This window comes from Lontra canadensis, unplaced genomic scaffold, assembly GCF_010015895.1.
Source record: "Lontra canadensis isolate GAN:19392208 unplaced genomic scaffold, GSC_riverotter_1.0 scaffold59, whole genome shotgun sequence".
NCBI classification, from domain to species: Eukaryota; Metazoa; Chordata; class Mammalia; order Carnivora; family Mustelidae; genus Lontra; species Lontra canadensis.
In genome coordinates this window covers 3,525,198-3,552,330 of record NW_022631053.1, presented here as the reverse complement: position 1 = coordinate 3,552,330, position 27,133 = coordinate 3,525,198, and the positions used below count along the sequence as shown (strand labels likewise).

Here is a 27,133-nt window from a genome sequence, read left to right as displayed (position 1 = left end):
CGCCTGAGAACTTGCTAGAAATGCAAACTCTTGGGCTCCACTCCAGCCCTGCTGAATAAGAACTCCAGGGGTGGGGGAACATGTGTGTGTGTGCTGGGAATCTGCATTCCAACAAGCCCTCCGGGTGGTTCTGACACCCACTCTCGTTTGAGAACCCCTGCTCTGTCTGGCACGTTATCATTCCTGCAATTACGTAAAGGTAGGCCCACTACTCATCCCTTTAGGTTAGGTCACCGTCCCTTCTCTAGGAAGACTTGCTGAACTCCCTAGTGTGTCAGGAGCTCCCTTCTCCAGCTCCCCGCAGCACCTTATCAAGTCCCTATCATAGTCCTAGTCATGCTGGCTTGCAGCCATCTCCAGCGCTGGGCTACCTAAGGCTAGGAAGTCCATCTAACTCATCTCTAGATCGTCAGCACCTGGAATACAGTAAGCACTTAAACACTGCTCCTGGAACGAACAAATAAAGGAATCATCAAAGCCACAGTGCAGCGTGAAGGAGTGAAGTGGGAGGGGCTGCAGAATCACTCCCTGGGGCTCTTCTGGTGGTCTGTTCATCCTGGAGCTGATCAAGGCTCCGTCTACTCTGACCACCTCCCTGGCTTTCTCAGCACGCTGCCACAGGCCTCTGAGGGCACAAAGACGCGTCTTGGGTGTGTGTGGGGAGAGCTGGGGGAGTGCTCCTTCCCTGGACAGACTATGGGCGGACTCGCTTGTGCCTTCTACCCTGGGATTTCCCCTCACTTTGGAGAGGTGCCCTGTTTCCCAGGGACCTCAGAAGACTACCTTGTCCTACCCTGCAGTCTCAAGGGAGGCAGCCCACGCCAGACAGCCTTGCCTGCTGCCCACCCCCCCAACCCCTGCCCTTACCCCAACCCAGCCCTTGTACCTCACTCTTAGCGGGGGACTCAGGCGTGCTTGCCTTCCGGACAGCCACGGGCGGAGGCAGAGGGCTGCTGGCCAGGGTCGCAATCACCTGGCCCTGGGCATTCAACAACAGCTGGGGGGTCACAGCCTGGACCTGCAGGCTCGGGGCTGGAGCTGGGGCTGCCACACTAGCCGAGTTCACTACCCACGGCAGGGCTCCAATAACCTGGGAGAAGACAACGCAGGGACCCCGGGGTGTGAGGCCAGTACCCAGTCCCGCCCCCAACCCAAAACCCCGCACTGGCAGGCGAAGGGACTTAAACGAATCATTTCACCCTTCTGGACCTCAGTTTCCTCATCAGTAAAGAGGATTCATCCTCTAGGAGCTGTCGCCTTTATTCCACCTCCAGAGCTGTGGCGGGGCAGGAAGAGGTCCACCCGTGAATCACAGCCCTGGTTGCAAATCCCTGCCCTGCCACATTTTCTCGGGTGGCTTCATTTCTCTGTACCTCAGCCTTCTCCCCTGTGAAAGGGAATGAGAATCTGCACCTGGTAGGCCTGTACTCAAAGTGAGGTGACGTCATGTATGAGAAGGCATCTGACACAGAGCGGGGCCACAAAGTGAGGGATCCACAAAAGAAAGCCCCCCGACTAGAGGGAGCCCCTAGAGGGCAGAGGGGTGGCTACACCCCTGCCTGAGCTTAGCATCAGTAGATGGCTGCCACATGAGGGACAGGACAGCAGCCTGACATCCTGCTCAAGTTTCTCTAACCCTTAGCACGTGTCATCTTGCCCCCAGCCCCAACCCCGGCTTCTCCTCAGCCCCCAACCCTCAGCCCTGCCTTTGACCACTTGCCTGTCCCTGAGCGTTGGTGAGGATCTGACTGCTGATCCCCGGCATGCTGGGGATGGCGTTGGCAATGACTGGAGTGGTAGTGAGGGAGCCTAGGATCTGGGTCTGTCCCCCGAGGGAAGCAGCACTGATCTGCGGGTGGAGAAAGAGCCTTGCTCAGAGGCCAAAGGGCAAGAAAGAGCCCAAGGCAGAAAGGAGAAGGCTGAGGGCTGGGGGGTTGGGGCGATACAGGTGCTGGGCAGATGTGAATGTGGGCTGCAGGCCCAGGTCCACCAGCTGAAGAGCATCCAGGGCCCGGGGCTGTAGGGGGCTGGTGGGGAGGGGTGGGGCTGCCACCAGGGAAGGGCAACTCTGGCTAATCTCTCAGGCCAGACCTGGGAGGACAGAAAGTCCAGACGGGAGGGACCGATGTGATTCTGGTCACATCTAACAGCTCCCCTGCCAAGCCAGGAGCCACACTGGACAGACACTGGTGGGGCTGGGAGCCTCCAGCTCCTCATTAGCCAAAGCTCACAAGCGTGCTACCCCAAACACCATCCCACCCTCCAAGGCTGATCCAGTGGTTCAGGTTCTGGAGAACTGGCCCAGCCCTCTTGGCGGAGGCTGTCTGCTTTTGTCTGGGATGGACGGGCTGGCAGATGCAAGAAGAAGGCCTCCGAGGGAGCCATCTCTGCTGATGTGTTGGAAAAGAGCCGTATTCAGGGGGCTGGTCCTCCACCTCCTTCCTCCCCTGTGGGAAGGGCCAGTTCCACCCTTGGCCTGAGATTCGGTCCATCCCTGGTCAGCCCGGGGTGAGGGCAGCGGCTTACAATTCCCGGGCTTAGCGCGAAGCCCGCAGGCTGGACGGTGATCTGTTGGGGGTTGTCCACCGGCTTGGGTGTGGGGGCCGTCGTGGTGGCAGCAGGGGGCTGCGGGAGAATGGCAGGTGTGGTCTGCAGCAGCGGTGGGGTCTGGAACAGCGTCTGGGGCGGGGCTGCTGGCCGGGGCTGGGTGGGCGACGAGGCCTGTGCTGGCGCTTGCGGCGGGACAGCTTGGACAGGTGTCGGGAGCGCGGCGTTCAGCACGGCAGCTGCTACGGAGCAAGGCAGAGACAGGGGTGCTCAAACGCCCAGCCGCAGCCCCAGAGCGGCTCCAATCCCAGGGGATCTGGCACAAGGATGAGAGGGGGTTGGGACAGCGGGGCAGAGGGGACAGGCAGCTGCGATTCCCTTGATCCTTGCACAGGACAACATCTCTCATCCCCCCTCCCTTGGGCCTGGAGGTGTTGGAGGTTCAAAACCAGAAGATGAATCTTCTTGCGGTCCTTGTCCCGAGGCTGGTCATGGGGTGAATTCTGCCGTGGGGGGAGAGGGGCAGTCTCAGTTGGCTGAAGTAAGAGAGGCCTGCTGGGCCAGCACGGTGTCACGGCCTCGAGTCCCGAGGTGGTGCTGCAGCTCTGTGGCTGGGTGCCTGGGACACCGGATCCAGACTCCAGGGCTGGGGCCCCGGTGGGCCGCGGGTTCTGAGTCCAACATGGCCAGCGCGCGTGCAGGGAGAGTAGTATAGGGTGGTGGGGGGGCCTGGTGCAGTCCTGGGGAGAGTGGCCGTTACCTTGCAGACCGGCTAAAGGTGGCTTGAAAATTCCCCCCGTGGGAGAAGCAGCTGTCAGTCCTGGGAGGGCGGCCACGGTTGCTGTAGGAATTGTCCACACGGCCAGCCCCTGCTGACCAGCCACTTGACCTGCAATACTGATGGGGATAAGAAGAGGTTGAGTAACTGCCCCTGCTGGAACCATAACTCCTGTCAGAACTGTGGCTAAGTTTTCCTGAGTCAAGACCTGCAAAAGCAAACAAGATTTCAAAAAGAAAAGAAAAAATAAAAAATCAACATTGACAGCGCAAACGCCGGGTCTCTAGGACCCGGTTGAGCACAAACAACGCATTCTGAGGGCAGTGGGGGTGGGGGGGAGGCCACATGAGGGTGGGGAAGAGACAAGCCCTAGCCAGAGGTCCAATCCTGAGGGGCTGCCTGGACCTGATGAGCCTGCCTTCAGAGAAGCTGCCCACCCCCCTTGGAGACAGGGCCTGGCCCTGCTCACAGCACAGCCAAGGGGGCACAGGCATGGCCTGTCGCCTCCTAGGCCTTTCCTGGGCCCTTAGCCACAGGACTGGGGCTTTGTGGCCAGGAAGCAGGGGTGGGGGCTGGTGGAACCAAGTAGTCAAGGGCCTACTGAGGCCTCTGGGAAGCTCTGATGGAAGATACCCCTGCCAGGAACCCAGCGGATCTGTGCCTGGAGCAGAAAGCCACAGGTAGCTCAGCACGGCTGGGGGATCCAGGAGGCAGCTTTTTACAGTGCTGGGGCTGCCCCCTGGCTCTAAAAGAGGACTCTGAATGACCTATTTACTCTTCCAGACATCCACTGGAGGGGCTAACAAGGGCACCCGCTCATTTAGTCATGAGATTAAATAGAGATGCCTGGGGCACCAAAGAGTCAATGTTATCCCTACCTACAGTCCTTGCTGGGCTGAGGGATAGGACTTGGCAAACATACATCTGATCTTCCCAGAGGGCCTGATCTGGGGTAGGGGACAGGTCAGGGGTACCTCGAAGGGGAAGCCCTCCTCTAAGCCACAGCCCCTTCCCTGTTCTGCCCGTGAAATTCCCAGATCCCGCGGCCACCCCACGTTGGCTGTCCCATGCTTCGCTCCTGCCCAGGGCCCGCTGCTCAGCTCCCTGGGTGGCCCTTACCTGGGGGGCAGCTTGTACAGCGAGGGGCGCCAGCGTCTGGGATGCCTGAGGCTGGCTCGGGGCTTGGCTGAAGGTGGCAACGGCAGGGGCAGGGCTCGGAGGGATCCCCGGGAGAGACTCCACTTCACGTGGCATGGAGAGAAAGGACAAGGAATGAGCCTGGTACGTGCAGAGGGGTCACCGGCGTAGAGCGTCTGGTTGCACCCTGAGGTGGCAACTCTCAGCCTCACACTGTACTTCTGCATAACCCCAGGTCAATTGTTGGCCTTCCCTGGCCGGGGAGGGACCGCTTCCCCCAGTGCTGCCAGTCTCGAGAACAGGAGGCCAGCCCGCCCTGTACCCTACCTGCAAGGTAGGTCACCCTCTTCCCACCTCTAGTCAAAGTAAACGCAGGTCTGTGCACAGCTGGCTCTCAGTCTCTATTTCTTGGTTCCTTAGGACACGGTGACCTATCACATAATCAGTAGAAGGGCCTGCAGTGAACGCTGGTGGGGAGGGAGGGAGCTAAAACGGATGCGAGCAACTCTCCTTGGCTCATCCGGACTACTGTTTGGACTACTGTTTGGAAGCAGCTGCTGGCCCGGGGGAAGGCTACCAGGATTCCTATAGGGGCAAGTCCTTGAAGTGACAGGCCCCGAAAACTGGACTCCGGAACCCAGGGGCACTCCAGGCTGGGAAGCGTTTCTCTGCCAGGGCCTGAGGTCTGACATCCAGAAGAGAAGCTTCACTGAGCTTGAACTGGAGCTTTTCACCCACATTAAAGCCCCCTCCTACTCCCCTGACATAGGTATTGGGGACCCCCACCAGGAAACCTCTTCAAAGCCACACAACAATGAGGAGGGGGGTTATTATTTAATACGTGGTGAGACTACGGATGGGGTGATGGAGGTTAGACCAGATTGGTGGCTTCTTAATACTGGATGGGCATAGATTTCTAGGCCCTAATCAAGGCCTCTTGGATCAGAACGCCCGGGAGTGAAGGCAGCAAACTCTCCACTCTCTCTTCTTTCTTTAAGCTCGCTTGTGACACAGCATGAAATAGATAAACTTCCAACCCAGCATTCCCAGGCCTTCTGTTAATCAGGAAAGGCAGCAACACAACTCAGGACTGTGATGTCCACAGTATACAATGACAAAAAATCCAATTGTTTAAGGAAATAAGGAGACAAACAGGCAACAATGAAAGCCTTCTAAAATTCAAACATAAAACAAAATGGCAGGTTTATCTCACCCACGGAAGGGAAATACATTTCTACCCACTGAAAAAAATCAGAGAGCACAGGGATGTTCTGAATCTGTGAAAATTTAAAAAAGATTTTGCTTGACAACATTTTATAAAATTAAGAAAAGGAAAGTGGGAAAATGGGAATGTGATTAACATGACGGTGAAAAGCTTACTATCTAAAGAAAGGAGATATTCATTTTATTAGGATTTATTTCCCAGGTAGGACCCAGGGTCCAAGGGTTTGCATCCATTTAGGGCTGACTGCCTTTAGCTCAGGTCCTTTCCTGTGAGACTGCTTTTCAGAAAGACTGAACCAATTCACAGTACTGTCAATAATGTCCCCATTTCTCCACCGTGCCCCCAATTTAGGTCTTATCACTATTTACTTTTTTGGCTTAACAGGCATGTGGTACCTTCTAGCCAATTACATGAACTCTCATTGAGAGATTTTGTATTTTCCCCCAGGATGACTTCCTCCTACATACACATTTGATTTCTCTTCAAAAGGAATCCCAGTGGACTATGCCTCAAAGAAAAAAAAATCCTCAGGGCACCTGGGTGGCTCAGTGGGTTAAGCCTCTGCCTTCGGCTGAGGTCATGATCCCAGGGTCCTGGGATCAAGCCCTACATCAGGCTCTCTGCTCAGCGGGGAACCTGCTTCCTCCTCTCTCTGCCTGCCTCTCTGCCTACGTGTGATCTCTCTCTCTCTGTCAAATAAATAAATAAAATCTTAAAAAAAAAAAAAATTCTCAAAGGACCAGAACAAAGGCACTCAATGCAGCACTGGTTATGACAATGAAAACCCAAACAGTTTGGCAATAGCAAAGCCCAGAATCAGGTGTGTGAATTTACGTCAATAAAGGAAATGGGGGTGCCTGGGTGGCTCAGTTGGTTAAGCGACTGCCTTCAGCTCAGGTCATGATCCTGGAGTCCCAGGATCGAGTCCCGCATTGGGCTCCCTGCTCAGTGGGGAGTCTTCTCCCTCTGACTCTCTCCCCTCTTATACTCTCTCTCAAATAAATAAATAAAATCTAAAAAAAAAAAAAAGTTTACTTAAAAAAAAAGGAAACGGCCTATGAATAATATGGTGGTAAGTGTCTTATTATAGTCTACCCTTGGTGGTCACAACCGTAAAAATACATACCTGTGACAAGGACAGGATAGTAATTTAGAGTGATATAAATCATGCAATCTTTTTCATCCTGAAAAAGTTTCCCATTACTTAGTTTTGTTTGAAGAGGAAACTCTTCTTACTATTGAGTATCTAGAAAGACTAGCAAGGCCACAGTCTAAGTTGGCAGCTTCTTAGGTGGTACTGTCAAAATGCCTCCCTTTCCTTCTAGATGATAACTAAAATTTCCTTTACAAAAACAGGACTTTTGTGAAAGGCCTAAATATACAACTTCTGGAAGAAAACATGTGCTACCATAAACACTCATGTTAGGGTGTAAATAGTTGATTTAGGATCCATTTCTGAGAGCCGGTTTGAACAAGGAACAGAATCAAGGCACCAGAAGAAAGGAGATATGGAAGACAGATTAAAGGGTAAAAACGGATAGGGAGCCTGGGTGGCACCATCGGTTAAGTGTCTGACCCTTGATTTCAGCTCAGGTCACCATCTCAGGGTCCTGATTTGAGCCTCACATCAGGCTCCGGGTTGAGCATAACCCTGCTTAAGATTCTCTCTCTCCCCCTGCCCCTCCCCCACAACCCTCTTTAAAAAAAAAAAGAAAAGAAAAAAGAGTAAAAAGGGAAATCAGGACACTGTGGATAAACCTGGGATAAACCTCCCGAATTTTCTGAAAAAGGGCTCCACCCCCACCATGGGAAGGAGTCAGAAGAGGGGGGCCAGGTGTAACATCCTTGTCTTGGCTGCCTGCTCTCCAGGCACTGCCCCCATGGGACCAGGAAATGCCCACCCTGGCCTCAACATGGAGTAGAGCATTTCCAGGCTAGGGGAGAATGGTCATGTCTCTTGCCATTCCTTTATTCAAAAAGAGAAAAAATCCTAGGTTACTAGGCTCCCAAATGAATGTGGGTAGAGCAAGGGATGTGAGGCCTTGCAGTTTTCTTATTCAGGAGTTGCTCGAAATCCCTAAAGCCTGTCTTCATTTGTTCTCTTCTTGGCTCCTCCTCTTGGCCCACTCCTATCAGCCCAGATATCTAGGGAAGGGGAGATAAGCAGCAGCTCAGGGAGATGTATCGTGGAGTTCTGGGGTGGAGGATGAAGTCCCAGGTCCCAGGTTTCCAGCAAAAGATGTCTCCTCCATAAGGTATCAGTGAGGAAAATCCAGGAAAGGGTGCCCCACGGCCAGAGAGCCACACCTGGCACCATCCCAGTCTCTAGAACAGCCCTGGTCGTGTCACAGCTACCCTGCAGGGTATTAGGGGAGACTGTGCAGGGGGGATCATCTCTCTCCATTCCCCGTACAGGAGAATCACACTCTTGCCCTAAAGTTGTTTTTCAGAGGACAGCACAGGGGCGCCTAAGTGGCTCAGTCGGTTAAGTGTCTGCCTTTGGCTCAGGTCATGATCCCAGGGTCCTGGGATCAAATTTTGCACTGGGCTCCCTGCTCAGTGGGAGGCCTGCTTCTCCCTCTCCCATTCCCCCTGCTTGTGTTCCCTCTCTCGCTTTCTGTCAAATAAATAAATAAAAATCTTAAAAAAAAAAAAAAAAGAAAGAAAGAAAGGAAGGAAGAAAGAAAGAGAGAAAGAAAGAGAGAAAGAAAAGAAATAAGATCCCAGGTTTGACTCACAGCAGCCCAGCAGGAAGTAAGGAGCTAGGATTCTGTAACGTCCCACAGAACCCACCCCCTTAGTCCTGGGTAAGTAACATGCCCTCCTACCCCCAACTGCTGGGACCTCCTGACAGGGCCTCCTGGAAGGGCTGTCAGGATCCTGAAGGTCTAGTACTTTCTGCATTGGGCTGGCTGAGACCTAGAGCCCTCCCTCTCTGAGGTGAATTCAATCCCCTCAACTGAGCCTTGCCTCTCTCTGCCCACCTCACCCTGGTCCATCCCTGTTTAGGTGTGGAAGTGATTGAAACCAGATCTAGAGCTCCAGGGACAAGGAAGGCACCACAGCCCTAGCAGCTAAGCAGATGGATAGCTGTGGCCAGAGGCTGTCCAGCGGACAGGAAGACAAAACCCAAAGGCTGACTAGGCCCAGGGATTCATGCCGGCTCTCCAAGGAGCCAGAGGAAGGGACTCAGGTAGGGCAGTGCCCGATGGAAGCGATGGCCTCGTACCCGTTGCCTCTGCAGAAGAGTCTGGGTTGTCTGGCCCGGCTTCACCAGCAGGTTCACTGGCTTCACCAGGGCCTCTGTTCTGGGAGCCCTCAGCAGCCACGCCCTCCAGCCCTTTGCCGTCCTCCTCGGCCGAGATCTGGGCATCCACTCCAACTTCCAGCACGCGGATGGTCTCGTGACCTGACATCACGATGACCTGCAAACACAGCACAGGGGACTTCACTGGCGCGGAGCGGGCAGAGCGGCTGGTCTAGCTCCCGGGGAGGAGAGCTCTGGGTTCAGCTGGGGGAGAGCAGAGAAGGCAGGCCCTCCAAGACTTGGACCTCCTGCCTGAGGGCTGCGTGCTCTGGGCCAATTCCACAGCCTGGAGCAGGCTGCAGCTCTCTGATTCCAGGAGAGGAGCTTCTGAAAGGACCTGGGAGCCTGGTGACAGGGGAAGGGCTTGACATGGGCTGGAAAAAGCCCCACAGAACCAAAACACTTGGGGATATTTCTATTTGCCCCCCTTTAGGGACTCAGTTCCCGGGAGTGGTAAGTGGCCTAACCCACAGCCTTGCAAGGGTGTCCTCTCAGCTGCTAGGATATTGGAGTGTGCTGAGGAAGGCCCCCGACACTGCATCCACAGCTAAGCTGGGCCAAGAAGCAAATCCCTCTTCACTTCTCTTGAAACCATATAGAAGTTCCCTCAAAGATATAGGGGGTGGAAAATGAATGTTCCACATTGTCGAGAAACTTTTTAAGCTCATGATTCCTTTATTTCCCAAACCCCAGGGAGGAAAGGCCAAGATTTCCCTGTGCACTAACTTCCTGAAATGCGGGTCAGGAATCCTGGAGATGGCAGCTTCGCAGGTCCAGTCGTGCCATCTGTGGGCGTGCTCCCACCTCGAAGGGAGCTTCCACACCCAGGGGTGCAGGCAGCACCCGGGGCCTCCTCAGAACCTCTGGTCGTGCTCAAACAGCCAGCACTCCTTGGCTCTTTACCTCCAGCACTGACTGGCTTTCAATCGGGCCATTCAAGAGTCAGGGACACTCTGTGTACTCAAAAGTTCTGTTGGGCCTGCCTTGCACTTGGCCTGTACCTGAAGGCATTCCCACCACACAGTCCTGAAGCCTGAAAACTGAATCCAGCCAGAGACTGCTGGAAAAAGTGACAATGTAACCCATCAAGGAAGGATGAGGGAAATACACTTCCAAAAGCAGTTCCCTCTCTGATGCAAACTCGACCTGTGAGGGACTTCAGTCGGATTACATTTTAAGAGATGTGAGTCTTTTTTGTTTCTTTTAAAAAATGATGTAATAAATATGTTCTCTAGAAAAATTATAAGAAAAAATAGAGTAAATGACACGATGCCCAAATCTTTCCTTATGTAAACATACACATATTTGTATATATATATTTTTAATTTTTATTTATTTTTTAAAGTAAACTCTACTTTAAAGAGTAAAGTGAACTCACAACCCCAAAATCAAGAGTCACATGCTCTACCAACCAAGCCAGCCAGGTGCCCCATACATATTTGTATATTTTAATTTCACTTTTTTGAAACAGCTTAGGGGCACCTGGGTGGCTCAGTCAGTCAAGCGTCTGTCTTCCGCTCAGGTCATGATCCCAGGGTCCTCGGATTGAGTCCCACACCTGGGCTCCCTCCTCAGTGGGGAGCCTGCTTCTCCCTCTGCCCCTACTCCCCAGCTCACGCCCCCTCTCTCTTTTTCTCTTTCTGCCTGAAAAAAATAAGTAAAATCTTTAAAAAATATATATAAAGTCACAGCTTAAATCCCCCAACTCAGTCCCTGAGAAATCCTAGCTGGTAACTACATCTGGATGGGTGAAGCGACCATGAATTTGGTAAGAAACAGATACTGACAGGTCTTCTGGAGTCTTCCCCCTGGACATACGCTGGCGTCCATGACCCTCACTCCCCCCGCCTCTTCCTGCCCCAGCATATACCTGCTCATTGACAGTCAGAGATGACTCTGGCCCGGCTCCAGGATCCATGGTCACTTGTCAGGGTCGGGTGGGGCCCGGCCCACACCTAGCACATCTGTGGGATGACATGGGACAGGAAAAGCAAAGGCTGATATGACGTAGTCATACAGTTTCTATATCACCTTGAAAAGTCAGGAGTAGAATGGTAGGAAAAGAGCGAACCTAAGTTCTCTCAGGTGTCCACAGAAGTAAACAGGATTCTAAGGACTTTAAATCTAAAGCGTCTCACTTCCTACAGCATCCCAGGAGAATCTACACTCAGGAGGAGCCAGGATGACCAGAGGAAAGAGAAGGGCAGGTATCTGTCCCTGGGAGTCCCCCAGTCTGCAGGGAGAGGGCAGATCCAGCAGAACCCAAGCTGATTTTGGCCTGGACACTGAGAACATCAGACACAAGGAACAAGCCCTCTGGCTAATCAGAGGGCTTCTCAGGGGAGTTGGAGCAGACTTTGTTTGAGCAAGTTTGAGCAGACTTCCTGGGAGAGATGGTGAAGACAGGGATATATTAGAACAGTAGTCCCCAACTTGAATATGCACGATCATCATCTAGAGCACTTACTAAAAATACAGACACCAGATTCCCCTGAAGCAAGCAACCCCAGAGAGTCTGACTCAGTAGGTGGATCCCACAAAATCAGCTCTCAAGTGATTCTGTGGCAGTGGTCTAAGGACACTACTGGCCTTTAACACCAGAGGCAGGACAACCTCCCAGATCTCGGAGCAGCGGCCAAAGGCAGGGAGAGGGAGTGGGAGGAACCCTCGTGAAGACCAGATTGGCTGGCTGGAGCCACAAACCCATAGGGTCATTAAGAAATAAAGGTATAAAGAGGACAAACAGGTTTAGATACTTACATAGAAAAGTAGGCAATTAACACTGACGTTGAGAACCTCTATTGCTAAGTGTTTATGTAACACTTATTCCTGCTCATTACTCATGCCAGCTGGGGGAAGGGGGCATTATTATGACCTGGGTGCAGATGAGGAAAGTAAATTCAGAGACATGTTCTAGATGCTAGATCTTTCCCTTCCTCTTTCAACCCTGGGTGGGTTGATTGGTCCTCCTTTTTTATGATTTTATTGATTGAGGTAAAATTCACCACGGTAACCATTTTAAAGTGTCAAACTCAGTAGAATTTAATAGATTTACAATATTGTGCACCCATCACCACGATTTAGTTCCAGGACATTCTCATCATCCCCCAAAGGAAACCCCATTAGCTGTTACTTCCTTTCTCTGCCACCTCCAGCCTCTGGCAACCACGAATCTGCTTTTTTCTTTATGGATTTGTCTAGTCTCCATATTTCATATAAATGGAATCATACAATAAATGGCCTTTGTGTCTGCCTTCTTTCACTTAGCAAAATTTTCCCAAGGTTTATCCATGTTGTAGCACATACCAAGACTTTAATCCTTTTTATAGCTATGGAATAGCCGATAATATTGGGGGTGCTCCTGGCTCTGTCTGTGCCAGCTCAGGGAGAGGCAAATAGAGATTTCATTTCCAAGATGGAAAGTTCATCAAGCTCAGCGGTGACTTTACCGAGTACCCTCCTGGCCCAGGCCCTGACCCAGCACCTCCCCGCACAAGCAGTTCAAGACAAAAACCTGTTAAGTGCAACACTTCGTGAGTAAGGAAAACAAGATCTTCATTTAATCCTTATTACAGCATGGTAAAATGTCTTAAAGTAGAGAATAAAGTAAACCTGTCAGAACTTTTCAAAGAAACCAGTATCTTCACCAGAAGAAAACTATTTGTAATTTTAAGAACATTTTTAGGGCGCCTGGATGGCTCAGTTGGTTGGGCAACTGCCTTCGGATCAGGTCATGATCCTGGAGTTCCGGTATTGAGTCCCATATCCGGCTCCCTGCTTGGCGGGGAGTCTGTTTCTCCCTCTGACCTGTCCCCTCTCATGCTCTCTCTCTCTCTTGCAAAAAAAAGCAAACAAACAAACACATAGATCGCAAAGGTGAAGTAAGGACATATTCCGTAAAACACCTTTCAGGATATGGATGCATGTGGATCTGTGCACTTGATAATTTGGACAATTGTGGAAGTCAGTTTTAATACATTGTTCTGTTTATTATGGTAAAAAGTTTTATTTTAAATTAAAAAAAAAAAAGTCCAACCTGGTGAATGTCTAAACCTAAACTGGCCTAAAAATGCCTGCCTCTCTCCTAATTTGTGACCCTGATTTCCATTCATTTACCATGTATTTCCATCTGGATGGTCTAATAGGCAATTAAACTCATGTCTTGAAAAAAAATCCACTGTATGGATATATCACATTTTGCTTATCCGTTCATCAGTTGATGGATGTTTCAGTTGTTTCTACCTTTTGGCTGTGTGAATAGGGCTTCAGTGAATTTTTCCGTACAAGTTTTTGTTTGAACGCCTGTTTTCAATTCTTTGGCATATGTACCTAAGAGTGTAATTGCTGGCTTAGAGGTTTTAGGGTCCTCACTCTATGGCAGAGGTTTTAGGGTCCTCACTCTATGGCAGAATGTTCCTTGGCCAAGAAGGCAAGGAGGACCACGAGGTTCCTTTTCTCCTTTTCCTTCCCTACCCATCTAGCTTAGGGATGAAAGGAAAGGCAAGAAATTCAAGATGCTGGGGCGCCTGGGTGGCTCAGTGGGTTAAAGCCTCTGCCTTTGGCTTGGGTAATGATCCCAGGGTCTGGGATAGGGCCCCGAATCGGGCTCTCTGCTCAGCAGGGAGCCTGCTTCCCCTCTTTCTGCCTGCCTCTCTGCCTTCTTGTGATCTCTGTCTGTCAAATAAATAAATAAAATCTTAAAAAAAAAAAAAAAGAGGGGCGCCTGGGTGGCTCAGTGTGTTAAAGCCTCTGCCTTCAGCTCAGGTGATGATCCCAGGGTCCTGGGATTGAGCCCCGCATCGGGCTCTCCGCTTGGCTGGGAGCCTGCTTCCCTTCCTCTCTCTCCACCTGTCTCTCTGCCTACCTGTGATCTCTGTCAAATAAATAAATAAAATTAAAAAAAAAAAAAAGAAAGAAATTGAAGACACCTAGCAATTTGAAAAAGGAGTAAATAAGGCTCCCCTCTTCAAGTAGGACAAGGTGGGGCAGAAAGGGCAGAGGAATTTGCTGGAAGACCTAGTAGGCACCTTCCACCCTCACTGGGACTCTGGCCTCATTCCTGGGTGATGTCCTCCTCCAGATTTTGTACATGGGAATCTTCTATGAGTTTTGCCAACTTGGCAACTTACCACCACTTTGGGATGGGAACTAGGATGAGCCAAGAAATTTGTAACATACAGAAGTCAGTTAGCAAGTCATCTGCAAATTCAAATAAAAGGCAGAGACAAAACAGAGCGGAAAGGTGTGCAAAGTAAATTTGGGTCCATTATAGCTTGATACACACATTTCACACATACATACATTTTCCAATTCCAAAGGCCTTCAGGCGGGAGGCATCCGTAGCCAGTCGTTGTGGAGCAAGGGCCATCTGTTCAAGAGGGGCTTAAAGCATGCTTCCAGTCTTGTGGCCACTGGTTCCTTGGGGCCAACCATGGCCCTTCACAGGGAGTGATTAAGCAAGTGTCCACTTTGTGACTGTGTTATTAGGGGGATTTAAGCAGTAGAGAGGCTCAGGTAATTCTAACATCCCTTCCACCCTCAAAATTCTATGACTTTATGTGGTCCTGGTTCCTCAATATTTAGTCCTTTGTGTCAAGGGAAAAGGCAGTCCTGGCTCAGAGCCTCTGCCCACACACAGGCACACTCTGACCAACTGACCAGGCTTCTGCCTTCCAGAAAGGCATGCAGGACAGAGAAAAATGCCTCCCTCATCTCAGACCCCAGAACTTACTCATCTCCCTTCGTCTTGGCTTTAGATGGCTCCTATCAGAGATGGAAATACCTCTCCAATCTGCAGACACTCAGCATTTTGATTCTGAGCGCTGTCCTGTGTGCTTCCTAGCTCAGTATCTGTGCAGACTTTCCCCTGCCAGGTCCCAGGCCCCTGCCAGGAACTTTCCACATTTTTCAAGCCTAAGTCTGTGCTTGGCCTCACTGACGAGACAGCAGCCATCTTTAGTTTGCTTTTTGACCAGTTCCCCAATGACTGGGGTGAAGGGCCTCCTTTGAGCTCACGATGCCATGCCATGTCCATAGCCTGAGAGCCAGTGAGGAGCGACGATCCTTGGTCTGTTTGAAGAAAAGGAGCTCCTGAGATCACTCTGGCAGTAGAACTCCACACCATACACAGCACAGCGGAGCTGCTCTGGTAAAGCTGGGACTGGAGCCAGAGCCCACCCGGAGCCTCCTCCTGGGTCTTCTTTCTCCAGTGAGATGAGTGAAACACACCTGACTCAAACCGGGCAAAGCAGCTCAGTTGGTTCCCAGAGAGTTCATTTATCCCTCACTTTCCTGGGCTAACATCTAAAAACACAGGTAACCTTGAGGGGAGAGTGAACTGTGGGTAACGAGGCATTTGCCCACAATCCGAAAATCCAGAGGTCTGGGACCATCCAGGAGTTCCAGCGGAGGGGACGGAGTCAGGGGACCTCCTTTGGCAATTGCTTTGGACCTTAGAGAAAAGTTCCAAGGCACCCAGGAGGAGCATTAGGAAATCTCAAACAAGGTCACCTGGATGGCTTAGTCAGTTGGACGTCTGCCTTTGGCGCAGGTCCTGATCCCAGTGTCCTGGGATCAAGCCCCACATTGGGCTCCCTGCTCAGCGGGGAGCCTGCCTGTCCCCCTGGTCTCTCTCTATCAAATAAGTAAATAAAATCTTAAAAAAAAAAAAAAAGGAAATCTTGGGGCACCTGGGTGGCTCAGTTGGTTAAGCAACTGCCTTTGGCTCATGTCATGATCCTGGAGTTCCAGGATCAAGTCTCACATTGGGCTCCCTGCTCATCGGAGAGTCTGCTTCTCCCTCTGACCTCTCCCCTGCCATGCTCTCTCTCTCTCTCTCTCAAATAAATAAAATCTTTAAAAAAAAAAAAAAAGAAAAAGAAGAAGAAATCTCAAACACATCCGAAACCCCCTAGAGGAGACTGAGATCCTATTAGGAAAAATCCTGAAATGTTTTGTCCTTCAATTATTCAACAAATATTTCAACAAATATTTCAGTGGCTATACATGCTGGACATTGGGGATACAACGGGGGAGAAACCCTTTCCCGGCTTTGTTAAGAAGACTTCAGTCTAACATGGAAGTTAAGGAAACAGAGAACTGTGGTACAGTATGTTTCAATGTCATGGTGGATAAACAAGGACTAGAGGATCCACAGAAGGGATACCTGCTGCAGTTTGGGGTGGTTCCTTCTCCCTCGTTCCAGGGTGGCATGTGGTTCCAACATGAAATGTTATGTATGCAGAATCTTACACCATGTGGAGGAAAATGGAAATTCTTGTGCGGGATGCTGACTTTTTTTTTTTTTTTTTGAAGATTTTTTTATTTGACAGACAGAGATCACAAGCAGGCAGAGAGGCAGGCAGAGAGAGGCAGGCGAGGGGCTGGTGAGCAGGTTCTCTGCTGAGCAGAGAGCCAGATGTGGGGCTCGATCCCAAGACCCTGAGATCATGACCTGAGCCAAAGACAGAGGCTTAACCCACTGAGCCACCCAGGAGCCCCCAGGATGCCTACTTTTTTTTTTTTTTTAAAGACTTTATTTATTTATTTGAGAGAGAGGCAGTGAGAGAGAGCATGAGTGAGGAGAAGGTCAGAGGGAGAAGCGGACTCCCCATGGAGCTGGGAGCCCGATGCGGGACTCGATCCCGGGACTCCGGGATCATGACCTGAGCCGAAGGCAGTCGTCCAACCAACTGAGCCACCCAGGCGTCCCAGGATGCCTACTTTTAACACAGACTCCTTTCTGTGGTTTTCATCCCTCCCTTAACACTTCACGTGGTTGAGGTTTTCAAGATGTAAAATACCTTCTCACTCTATAGTCGATTTTGCAGCAGGCGTCTCCTCTTCATGAGATCACTGGACTCTAAAATATGGCTGATTAAGCTGAAACTGGTTTTACCTGTACTCAGTTGAAAGAAAGCCACACTTACTGTGGGAAATCACCTTTCAGAAATTTGACTTAATTCTCTCAGGCTAGGTTGTTTGTCCACATCAGCATCTCCAGCTCTAGGCTACTTTTGTATTTAAACCGTGTTTGCACTTACCTCTTGCAAAGCTGCCATTCAGAAAGGCCACAATGACGGGACAGCAGGAGACTGGCAGAGATGGGGAACTAGGGCTGAGCTCACTGGTGCCGTCAAGGCTTTACCTCCTCCCTAGATGGGCTCACTGAGTCACACAAGGACCAAATCTGGGACCGTATCTGGGAAGTTCAGCCTCAGATATCCAAATGCCTACTGATTGTTCATATCATCTGGTACTCAACATGTTCAAAACCAAACTCCTGATTTCTTTGTCTTTCTTTTTTTTTTAAAGTAGGCTCCATGTGCAATGTGGAGCCCAACACCGGGCTTGAACTCACAACCTTGAGATCAAGACCTGGGTTGAGATCAAGAGTCAGACGCTTAACCGACCGCACCACCCAGGAGCCCCCAAACCCATTCCACCCGCATGCAGCCTTCCCCATCTCGGCCTATGGGCAGCTTCATCTTTCCACAGATGCTCAGGCCAAAAACCTTGCCATCATCCCTGCCTTCTTGCTTATGGCTCACATTTGCTCCTTCACCAAATCCCACAGGCTCTCCCTTCCAGGATGCCCAGAATTCCCCCACTTAACACTGCCACGCCGGTCCACACAGCTTTCATACCTAGTGTGAAGGAACACCACCACATCCCTGCATACGACTATTATCAGCCCTTTTCTTAAATTGCCAGACTCCAAAGAGGCTTCCACCTTTAAGTCATTACTGCCTGATGGATTTTCTGCATGCCCTCCCATCCTTCTCTACTTCTGGTCCCAGGACACAGATTTCCCTGCTTACACCTGCTGAAGAAGAATAATCATTTACAGTTTATCGGGATCCCTGCCCTTTATACATAGTATTATAGCGAGCACCCTCTGGAGACAGAGACTGTCGGGTTCATCATCTCAGCTTCGGTATTTACCAGCTGCGGGCCTCGGGACAAATGCCTTAACTTTGGTGCCTCGGTTTCTTCATCTGAAAAAATGAGAGAAATAGCACCGACTTCATAGGGTTATAGTGAGGACTGAATAAATTAATGCATAAATTAATGCCTGTAAAAGTTTAGATCGATGCCTGGCACACAGTAAGGGCTCAGAAAATGGGAGCTATTATCCTAATTTACATACATTATCTCATTTGAGTTTAGTGCAGCAATTAAGAAGCTAGATTCATCTCTCAGTTTTAAGATGTCTTAGGTGTGAGACCTTGGACAAGAACTTAACCTCTCTATGCCTCAGTTACCATATTTGAAACGGGGCTAGTGTGACAGTAAACTGCATAAGGGTTCAATGTATCTTAACTATTATTATTCAATTCTGACACCAGCGCCCCCCACACCATAGTGCAAATCTATACTGAAACCGGACCAACTGTGTGATTTTCCACATGGGGGGAGGGTAACTTCTGTTTTCTCAGGGATAAATAATAAGAGAGCTTACCTCAGAATTATTGTATAAAACACTAAGAACAATCGGTTATTATTACTCCCATTTTTACAGATAGAAAGTTGAGGATTAAAGAGAGGTAAGGGTATGGGCTTTGGAGGGAAATCTAGACTCAGATCCCAGTTTGGCCATGAAATAGCTGTGTGGTCTCGGTGTGATCTTAGTCTCTACGAAGCTTAATTTCCTCATCTTTTTTTCTTTTTTAAATTTTATTTATTAATTTGGGAGAGAACAAAACAGAGAGCGTGCACACATTAGTGGGAGCGGGATGGAGGGCAGAAGGAGGGGGAGAAGCAGACTCTCCATGTAGCAGGGAGCCTGACCTGGGGCCCTGAGATCATAACCCAAGCCCAAGGTGGATGCTTAAACAACTGAGCCACCCAGGTACCCCTAATTTCCTCATCTTTAAAACAGTGATTAAATGGGAAAATATGCGGTTGTTACAACGGTGATACGAGATCAGGTAAGTGAAATGCGTAGCATGGTGCTCTTATTATGATCCCCAGTTTTACTGACAGGGAAATGGAAGGAGAGAAAGCTCAGGTGACTTGCCCAAGGGCACAGAAAAGTCAACAGCAGACTCAAAATTCAACACAGTGTCCACCTGTCCCAGACTCGTATCCTCCTAACAATAACAAATAACAATAACAATAACAATAACAATAACAATAACAATAACAAACTTTCTCTCCGTAATGGTAAGGGGCCAATTTGGGGCCCCAAGGATCAGGACACATTGAAAATGAAAACTCTCAGTTCTCCTGCAGACATCCCTCTCCACCTCCCCACCCCGCCCTCCATCCACAAGCAATTAATAGCTTGGTAAACTGTTGACAGACCAGCTAGGCATTCACATGGGCCAGAAAAAAGGGAAGGAGAAAAAGATAGGAAAGCAGTGAACAACTTTAATTCCCCTTTCCAAACTCTCATATATAATCGTAGACATATACAGGCTAACAGTAAACACTAGTTTAATAAAGACATTTAGATTTAGTTTCTCCTCCTGTTCCCATTCCCTTGTGCCCAAACATGATTCATCCCAGGCAGGGTGAAGGGAGGAGGCAAATGAAATGTGAAAAATAAAGAGTAGGTATATTTCCCCACTAGACTGTAAACTCTAAGAAGATCCACCCACTTATTAACATGCCCCAGTGCCTAGTATAATACCTGGTACATAACGGGTGTGTGTGTGTGTGTGTGTGTGTGTGTGTGTGTGTGTGAGTGACTATGAGCCAAAAATATAAACTAAGAAATCAGGTCATATCACTTGCCCTCCTCATATTTCCTACCTTCTCCCTTGAAACACAGACCTTATTTCAATTTTTTTGGTTCCCATTCACAGTTCTAGGACTACTTAAAAATTGTTTCAAAGAGGGGTGCCTGGGTGGTTCACTGGGTTAAAGCCTCTGCCTTCAGCTCAGGTCATGATCCCAGTCCCGCATCCCCCGCATCCGCATCCGGCTCTCTGCTCAGCAGGAAGCCTGCTTCCTCCTCTCTCTGCCTGGCTCTCTGCCTACTTGTGATCTCTGTCAAATAAATAAATAAAATCTTTAAAAAAAAGATACATTAAGGAATCAATTTAAAAAAATTGTTTCAAAGAAGTAGCAATAAGTTTTGGAGAACCCTAACCACACTTACCCCTTCCTAATGGGGCAATCCAGCTTCCCTCCTATTCCCTCTGTGGCCTCACTGACCCTCATTCTGACACAGAAAGAGCTTGGGGTTTAAAGGCAGAAGACCCAGATTGAGCACTGCTTCCCCTCAAGTAATCTCCCTAAACCTCAATTTTCTTATTTGTAAAATGGAGCTAAACGATAGTACCCACTTCATGGGTTACTAAGGATTAAATTGGTAACATTTATGTAAGGCACTTAAAACTAGGCCTGGCACACAGCAAACACTATGTAACAGTTACTACTATTGTTATTACTATTTTTTTTTAAGATTTTATTTATTTATTTGAGAGAGAGACAGTGAGAGAGAGCATGAGCGAGGAGAAAGTCAGAGGGAGAAGCAGACTCCCCATGGAGCTGGGAGCCCGATGTGGGACTCGATCCCGGGACTCCGGGATCATGACCTGAGCCGAAGGCAGTCGTCCAACCAACTGAGCCACCCAGGCGTCCCATGTTATTACTATTTTTAAAGTAGGCTCCACGCCCAGCAAAAAGCCCAGTGCAAGGCTTGAACTCACAACCCTAAGATCAAGACCTGAGCTGAGATTGAGAGCAGGATGCTTAACCGACAGAACCACCCATGGCATATAAAAATAATGTTATTATTTTTAATTGAAGTAAAGTATGCATATAAAAATGTTTTCAATTGTAAAGTGTTAAAAATAGAAAAGATTACTATTATGATTTTATAGGCAGTAAATCTTGGGGAGAGGGATATGATCTTATCCCATGTTCCTTCATTATGCAGAGAACCCTTAGAGAAGCAAATTTCTTCTGATTCACTTTTTCTTAGTTGCTAGATATACCTTCAAAAGAGAAGAAATAGCTCATCTCTCTCTCACTCACACACACACGTTATCACTCTATGGTATGACTTTGTAGCTTTCATGGTTATGATTGGCCTTCCGTGGACCCCCTAGCCACCACCACCACCTAAACTGAAAACTCCATGACAGAGTAAGTTCTATCTGTATTGCTCAGAGCATGGCACATACTAGGTACTTTTGTTTGACCAAGGAACACAATGGAGTTCTCCGGCACATACTCAAAACCAAAACGAACAAACTTGAAAACAGGTCACAGAAATATCACCCTGCACCAGGGCTTCTATCCAAATGGATATATGGGATTCTTCCTCAGAAAGCCCTGCTTGTCCCTGTTGGCTGCCTCAGAATACCAAGATAAGGGGAGGAGGGATATATGTCCATAAACAATTCAAGACCAGCCTCTACTTTTGGAGCAAGAAATCTGGAAAAGCAGATGGGGCTACAATCTCTGCAAAGAACTTCTTTCCATTTGCCCGGAAAGGCTTCCTGACCCTGTTTTATTTCCCCCTGCCCTGCGGCCGAGGCTCTTCTGGGGTTTCAGGCTTCCAGTCACCGCGGAATGAAATGAATGGAACGCTAAAGTGGGGATCACAAGGCACCCTGACGCTCCCTTGGCCTTGCCAGGTGAGAATGGCCGGGAAGCACAAATCTGGCCCATTATTATGATATTTATTAATAATAATATTGTTATTAAATATTTATGAAGTGCTCATGCTCTGATCGTTGGTTACCCTCCCACCATTCCTCCACGCTTCCAGCGACGGCTGGGTTCCTAACCCCGAGTCCCACCAGTGCTCCCTGTGTACTGTCGCTGGGGAGAATGGTGACAGGTCGCCCAGGCCGACCCAGTTGACCTTCACCGCCAGGAACCCAGGCGTCCGGGTTCTCCCCTAGGGCGGGAATCCGCTCCCGGTCGCCACCGGGTCAGTGTCTGTAACGTCCGCTCCCGTCCGTATCCCACCTGGGCTCCAGGGGAGGGGCCCGGTCCAAGCTCCCCACGGGGTCCACCTGGCGGCAGCCCCCTCCCCTCCTCCGGTCCCCGCCGGCCGGCTGGCGGGCGAGGGCGCGGCCCCAGGGGTCTCCGGCCCCAAGCGGGCGGCCGCGCGCAGTCTCATTCCCAGAGCTCCCCGCCGCCCCGGCCCGGCATCCCGGCACCCCGGCCCCGCGGCATTTTTTCTCTTTATCATAAATATATAAATTATGCTAATTACGGGCATTGCATATTAACCAAACCCGAAACCTCCCCTGCCCGGCCCCCTCCCCCTCTGTGCAAACCCCTCCCCGCCCCGGACCCCGCTACTTACCGGAGCCCGAGACCGAGCCGCCTTCGCCCCGGGTGCCCGGCGGCCACCGATTAGAGATTCATCTCACAGCTCCGGCCAGGGGGCCGGGGCCGGGGCCGGGCGGCCGCCGCCCGCAGACAAAGAAGCCAGTGCGGCTTGGCTGGGCTCGGCTCGGCCCGGGAGCCGGTCGGGACCCACCGCCACCCCCGGGCCCCCAGGCCGGGCTGGGCAGAGCCGAAGGGGACTCCGCGGGCTGCGCTGGGCGGAGTGGGGGGGCGGGCGGCCGGGAAGCGGGAAGGGGGAGATGGGGGGGGCGGGCAGGTATATATATTTTTCTTCTTTCCCCCCTTCAACAGCCCCCCCTTTTTCCTCCCCCCCCTTTTTTCCCTCCTTCTGCTACTTGGATTTTTTTAGCTGCTGCGTCATGAGCATAATTTATGCAAAGAGCTTTGCCGCATGCTGCACCGCGCGCGCCAGCCGCCGGGGGCGGCGGGCTGGGCGGGCGGTGGAGGAAGGGAGGGGATCTGGGGAGCCGGGAACGAGGAGGGGTGGGGGTGGGGTGGGCACCCTCCGCAGTTGGTCACGCCGGGAGGCCCCAGGGGCTCTCTTCCCGGACTGGAGTGGAGGGTCCGTGAGACGGGTCACGCAGCACCCCCTCGGAGGGGCTGCTCGAGGTAGTTTCATTTTGGAAGGTGCTAGAGGGGGAGCAGGAGCACTGGAGTCCGAAGTGGGGACCCTGTGCCACATTCCCTTTAGCCAAGGGTTGGGGCGGTGACCCCCACCCACCGCCGTCTTTCCTCCCTAGTTAGTCAACTGTACTCCTCATCGTGGAAAGTCAAGTTAAGGTCCATTCCCGAGCCCCAGGCCAGAATCCCAGTGCGAGACGGGAGTGGAGGTGGGGGGACTTAACCAGCGTTCAGCCAGCGTCGAACCTCCAATTGGTTGTCCCCTGGGTCCATTTCAGGGAGGGGACCCAGGTCCTGAATGCTCCCTCCGCCCTCATTCCAGTGGCGGTTGGTTGTGGGCTGTCTTGTCTAAAGACAACTTCCTTGCCTTCTTGTCCAAGTAGACAAGAAAATGTTAAAAAAAAAAAAAAAAGAAAGAAAGAAAGAAAGAAAGAAAAGAAAGAGAGAGAGAGAATGAGAATGACAGTTCAGTAGAATGGAGATTCTGCTTTGCTGGTGGTGATGGCGCAGAGGCTTTGGTTTACCTGGAGGCTCTTGAGGGTAGGGGAAGGGGAAGGGATTCGAAGTCATAGAATTTGGGGCCGAGGGTAAAACCGTTTGGAGAAGTAGTGGACAAGTGGAAGAGGAAGGAGTTGGAAGACCAAAGTGGAAGAGAAGGAATGAGGGGAGAGTTGAGGAGGGAGACTGGAAATTCAGTGATTGCAGCCTCCAGCTGTGGGTCTGGACTGCACCCCCTCTGCCCGCCTTTCACCCCCCCCATGCCCCCACCCTCACCAATTTGCTGGTTAATGGAGAACGGGGAGAGAGTTGTTTAGTATAGTATAGTTTGAGGGGAATGGAAGTGGAGCCCTAGCCCTCCCAGGACTACTGTAAGCCCCCTGGTGGAATACACTGCTGGGGAGAAGAGGGGAAGTGGGCGCCAAGTGGCCTCACACCTTCACTCCTACACACTTTCCAGAATGTTGCCTGGAGCTTGCTCACATCCAGAGGTCCTGGTCACAGAAGCTTCCCTCTGGAGGCCCAACATTATCATTCGCCTGGCCAGAAGGGCTCTGGTTCTGTCCCTCTGCTGTTTGTACCTGAGGGTGAGGAGATACGGCTAGTACCAGATTTATAAGAAACCAATGGATTAGGAGTCGGAATATTCAGGTTTGAGTCCCAACTCTTCCACTCACAGTCCAGGCCAGTAATTTAACTTCTTCATTACTTTATAAAATGAGGGTTCTATCTATAATCACTACTTCATAGGGTTAAGAAGTTTAATAGGCTGTATGTAAAAGCACTTTGAAAACTATAAGCTCTATACTGTTGTAAGATACCTGTATGATAGGGGCGCCTGGGTGGCTCAGTGGGTTAAAGCCTCTGCCTTCGGCTCAGGTCATGATCCCAGGATTCTGGGATCGAGCCCCGCATAGGGCTCTCTGCTCAGCCGGGGACCTGCTTCCCTTCCTCTCTCTCTGCCTGCCTCTCTGCCTACTTGTGATCACTGTCTGTCAAATAAATAAATAAAATCTTTAAAAAAAAAAAAAAAAGATACCTGTATGATATGTACATCCATTTTTTAAAAAGATTTTATTTATGTATTTATTTGTCAGAAAGAGAGAGAGCAGGGGAGCAGCAGACAGAAGAAGAAGCAGGCTCCCTGCTATGGGGGATCCCCCCATTTGAGACTTGATCCCAGGACCCTGGGATCATGATCCGAGCAAAGGCAGACACTTAGCCAACTGAGCCGCCCAAGTGTCCCATAGTTGCATGTGTATTAATGGCTTTGTGAAACTCTGACACATGTCATGGTATTAATTTCTCTTGGGAGTTTTGTTTGGTCTGTCTATAGGCTCTTTCCCCTCAGACTGTAAATTTCTCAGGAGCACAGGCTGTGTTGTATCTCCCACTACACTGTGAAGGAGGGGCACAGTCTTGCTATGGATCATTGTCATACAAAAGTGGAAACTCTTAGTCTGTGGGACTTGGTTTGGTGCTACACACAGATCAAATGCTTTGAATCACTTGAATGTCATTCAAAAAAACATTGAATGTTTTTTAAAAATAGTATTTTATTGGGGCGCCTGGGTGGCTCAGTGGGTTAAAGCCTCTGCCTTCGGCTCAGGTCATGATCCTGGGATCCTGGGATCGAGCCCCACATCAGGCTCTCTGCTCAGCGGGGAGCCTGCTTTCTCCTCTCTCTCTGCCTGCCTCTCTGCCTACTTGTGATCTCTGTCTGTTAAATAAATAAATAAAATCTTTAAAAAAATAGTATTTTATTTATTTATTTGACTGAGAGAGAACGTGAGCAGTGGGGAGAAGCAAGGCGAGAGGGAGAAGCAGACTCCCTGATGAGCGGGGATCCCAGGATGCTGGGGTCATGACCTGAGCCGAAGGCAGCCGCTTAACCAACTGAGCCACCAGGTGTCCTGTCAAGGATAGTTTGAAGAAAGAAACAGATGTGATGGAAGGGGTTGAGGGAGACATACACCAAAATGTCAATTGTGGTTTTCTCTGGAAAAAGGAAACCTTTAATTTATCCTATGTATACTTCTGTATTGCTTGAATTTTTAAAAAAAAGATTTTATTTATTTGAGAGAGAAAGAGCATGAGATGGGGGGCCAGGTCGGAGAGAGAAGCAGACTCCCTGCTGAGCAGGGATCCAGACAAAGGACTCCATCCTGGGACTCCCAGTCCCAGTCATCCAACCAACTGAGCCACCCAGGAGCCCTGCATTGCTTGAATTTTTGATGATAAGCATATATTAACTTTTTTGTATGTTTAATTTTTTTTTTTTAGTGATTTTTTTTATTTATTTGACAGAGAGAGAGAGATCACATGTAGGCAGAGAGGCAGGCAGAGAGAGAGGAGGGAGCAGGCTCCCTGCTGAGCAGAGAGCCTGATGTGTGGCTTGATCCCAGGACCATGAGATCATGACCTGAGCCGAAGGCAGAGGCTTTAACCCACTGAGCGACCCAAGCGCCCCATATGTTTAATTTTTTTTATTCAGGTCTAACATGGGCACACTGTAAAGCACCTAAGTCTTAAATGTACAACTTAAATTTTTACATAATTATAAATCACCACCCACAACAAGATATAGAGCATTTCTGGACACCTGGCTGTCTCAGTCAGTGAGGATGCGATTCTTGACCTCAGGGTTGCAAGTTCAAATTGGATGTGGAGCCTACTTAAAAAAAAAAAAAAAAAAAAAGAGCATTTTCAAAACCCAAGAAGACTCTCCTGTGCTTCTTGATAGTCAATAAACTCCCAGTTACCACTCTTCTGAATTCTATCCCCACAGATGAGTTTTGCTGGTTCTTGAACTTCATATAAATGGAATCAGACAGTATGGGCTCTTGTGTCTGCCTTCTGTCACTCAACATATGCTCCCGAGATTCACCCATGTTGTTGTGTCTAGCAGTACTGTTTGTTCTTTTTTTATTGCTGTATATATTCCATTGCATAATTATGCCACAGTCTACTATTGATGGGCATTTGGGCTATTCCTGTTTTTGTCCCTTCTATGGATAAAGCTGCTAGGAACATTCTTGTGCAAGTCTTTTGGTGAATATATGCACTCATTTCTCCTGGGTAAATACTGAGGAGTGGAATTGCTAGGTTTGGAGTATATATTTAACTTTCATCGAGTCTGCATTTTCAATAATGTTTGAATGAATTTATGTCCTTAGTAGTAACATATGAGACTTCTAGTTGTTTCACATCCCCTTCAATACTTGTAATACAGTTGTTGTTGTTGTTTAATATTGCAATACAGTCCTTTTTGGAATAAGTATATATTTGATAATTTTAAAAAAGCTTCAACAATATAAATATTTTCATGGATGGGTGGAGAGAGTTGTTGCCAGTGGCTTCCTTCTGCTTCCTATGCCAAAGAAAGCTCTTCAGCAGTATCTTCAGCCCAGCACATTTTTTTCTCCTGCACTCCCACTTCCCATGCCTTCCAAGCCTGCATTTCTTTAACAAATAGTTATTATCTACTGTATGCCAGACACTGGGCTGGGTGCTAAGTGTCCAGTGGAAAAGAAAACAGACTGCTCTCTTGGAATTTATAGTCTACTAGGGAAACAGACATGAAACAAAAAATAAACACTATATCATTACACATTACACATGTTTAAGAAAACAAGGTGGTACAAAAGAGTCACGCTGCGGGGGGTGCAGGGCAGACCTCTGAAGCAATCAAATATCAAGCAAAGTG

At 49.6% G+C, this 27,133-nt stretch overlaps 1 protein-coding gene across 6 annotated transcripts in view; it reads right to left on the bottom strand.

Annotated features, from left to right (window-relative positions):
* POU6F1 (POU class 6 homeobox 1) overlaps window positions 1-22,525 on the bottom strand; it is a 28,084-nt gene extending 5,559 nt beyond the window's left edge. Inside the window, exons 1-9 of one of the 6 annotated variants that reach the window (XM_032876767.1) lie at window positions 22,265-22,525; window positions 17,938-17,990; window positions 10,865-10,958; window positions 8,917-9,112; window positions 4,445-4,566; window positions 3,308-3,533; window positions 2,527-2,789; window positions 1,721-1,849; window positions 887-1,090 (exon numbers count right to left, since the gene is read on the bottom strand). In XM_032876767.1, coding sequence (XP_032732658.1) covers window positions 887-1,090; window positions 1,721-1,849; window positions 2,527-2,789; window positions 3,308-3,533; window positions 4,445-4,566; window positions 8,917-9,112; window positions 10,865-10,912 — 1,188 coding nt within the window. In that variant the 5' untranslated portion in view covers window positions 10,913-10,958; window positions 17,938-17,990; window positions 22,265-22,525. Of the gene's footprint in view, window positions 1-886; window positions 1,091-1,720; window positions 1,850-2,526; window positions 2,790-3,307; window positions 3,534-4,444; window positions 4,567-8,916; window positions 9,113-10,864; window positions 10,959-11,754; window positions 11,890-14,725; window positions 14,745-17,937; window positions 17,991-22,264 lie in introns of those variants that run through there. The other 5 variants (XM_032876770.1, XM_032876766.1, XM_032876769.1 and 2 more) reach the window with 5 other exon arrangements.
* Window positions 22,526-27,133: the final 4,608 nt, after the last annotated feature.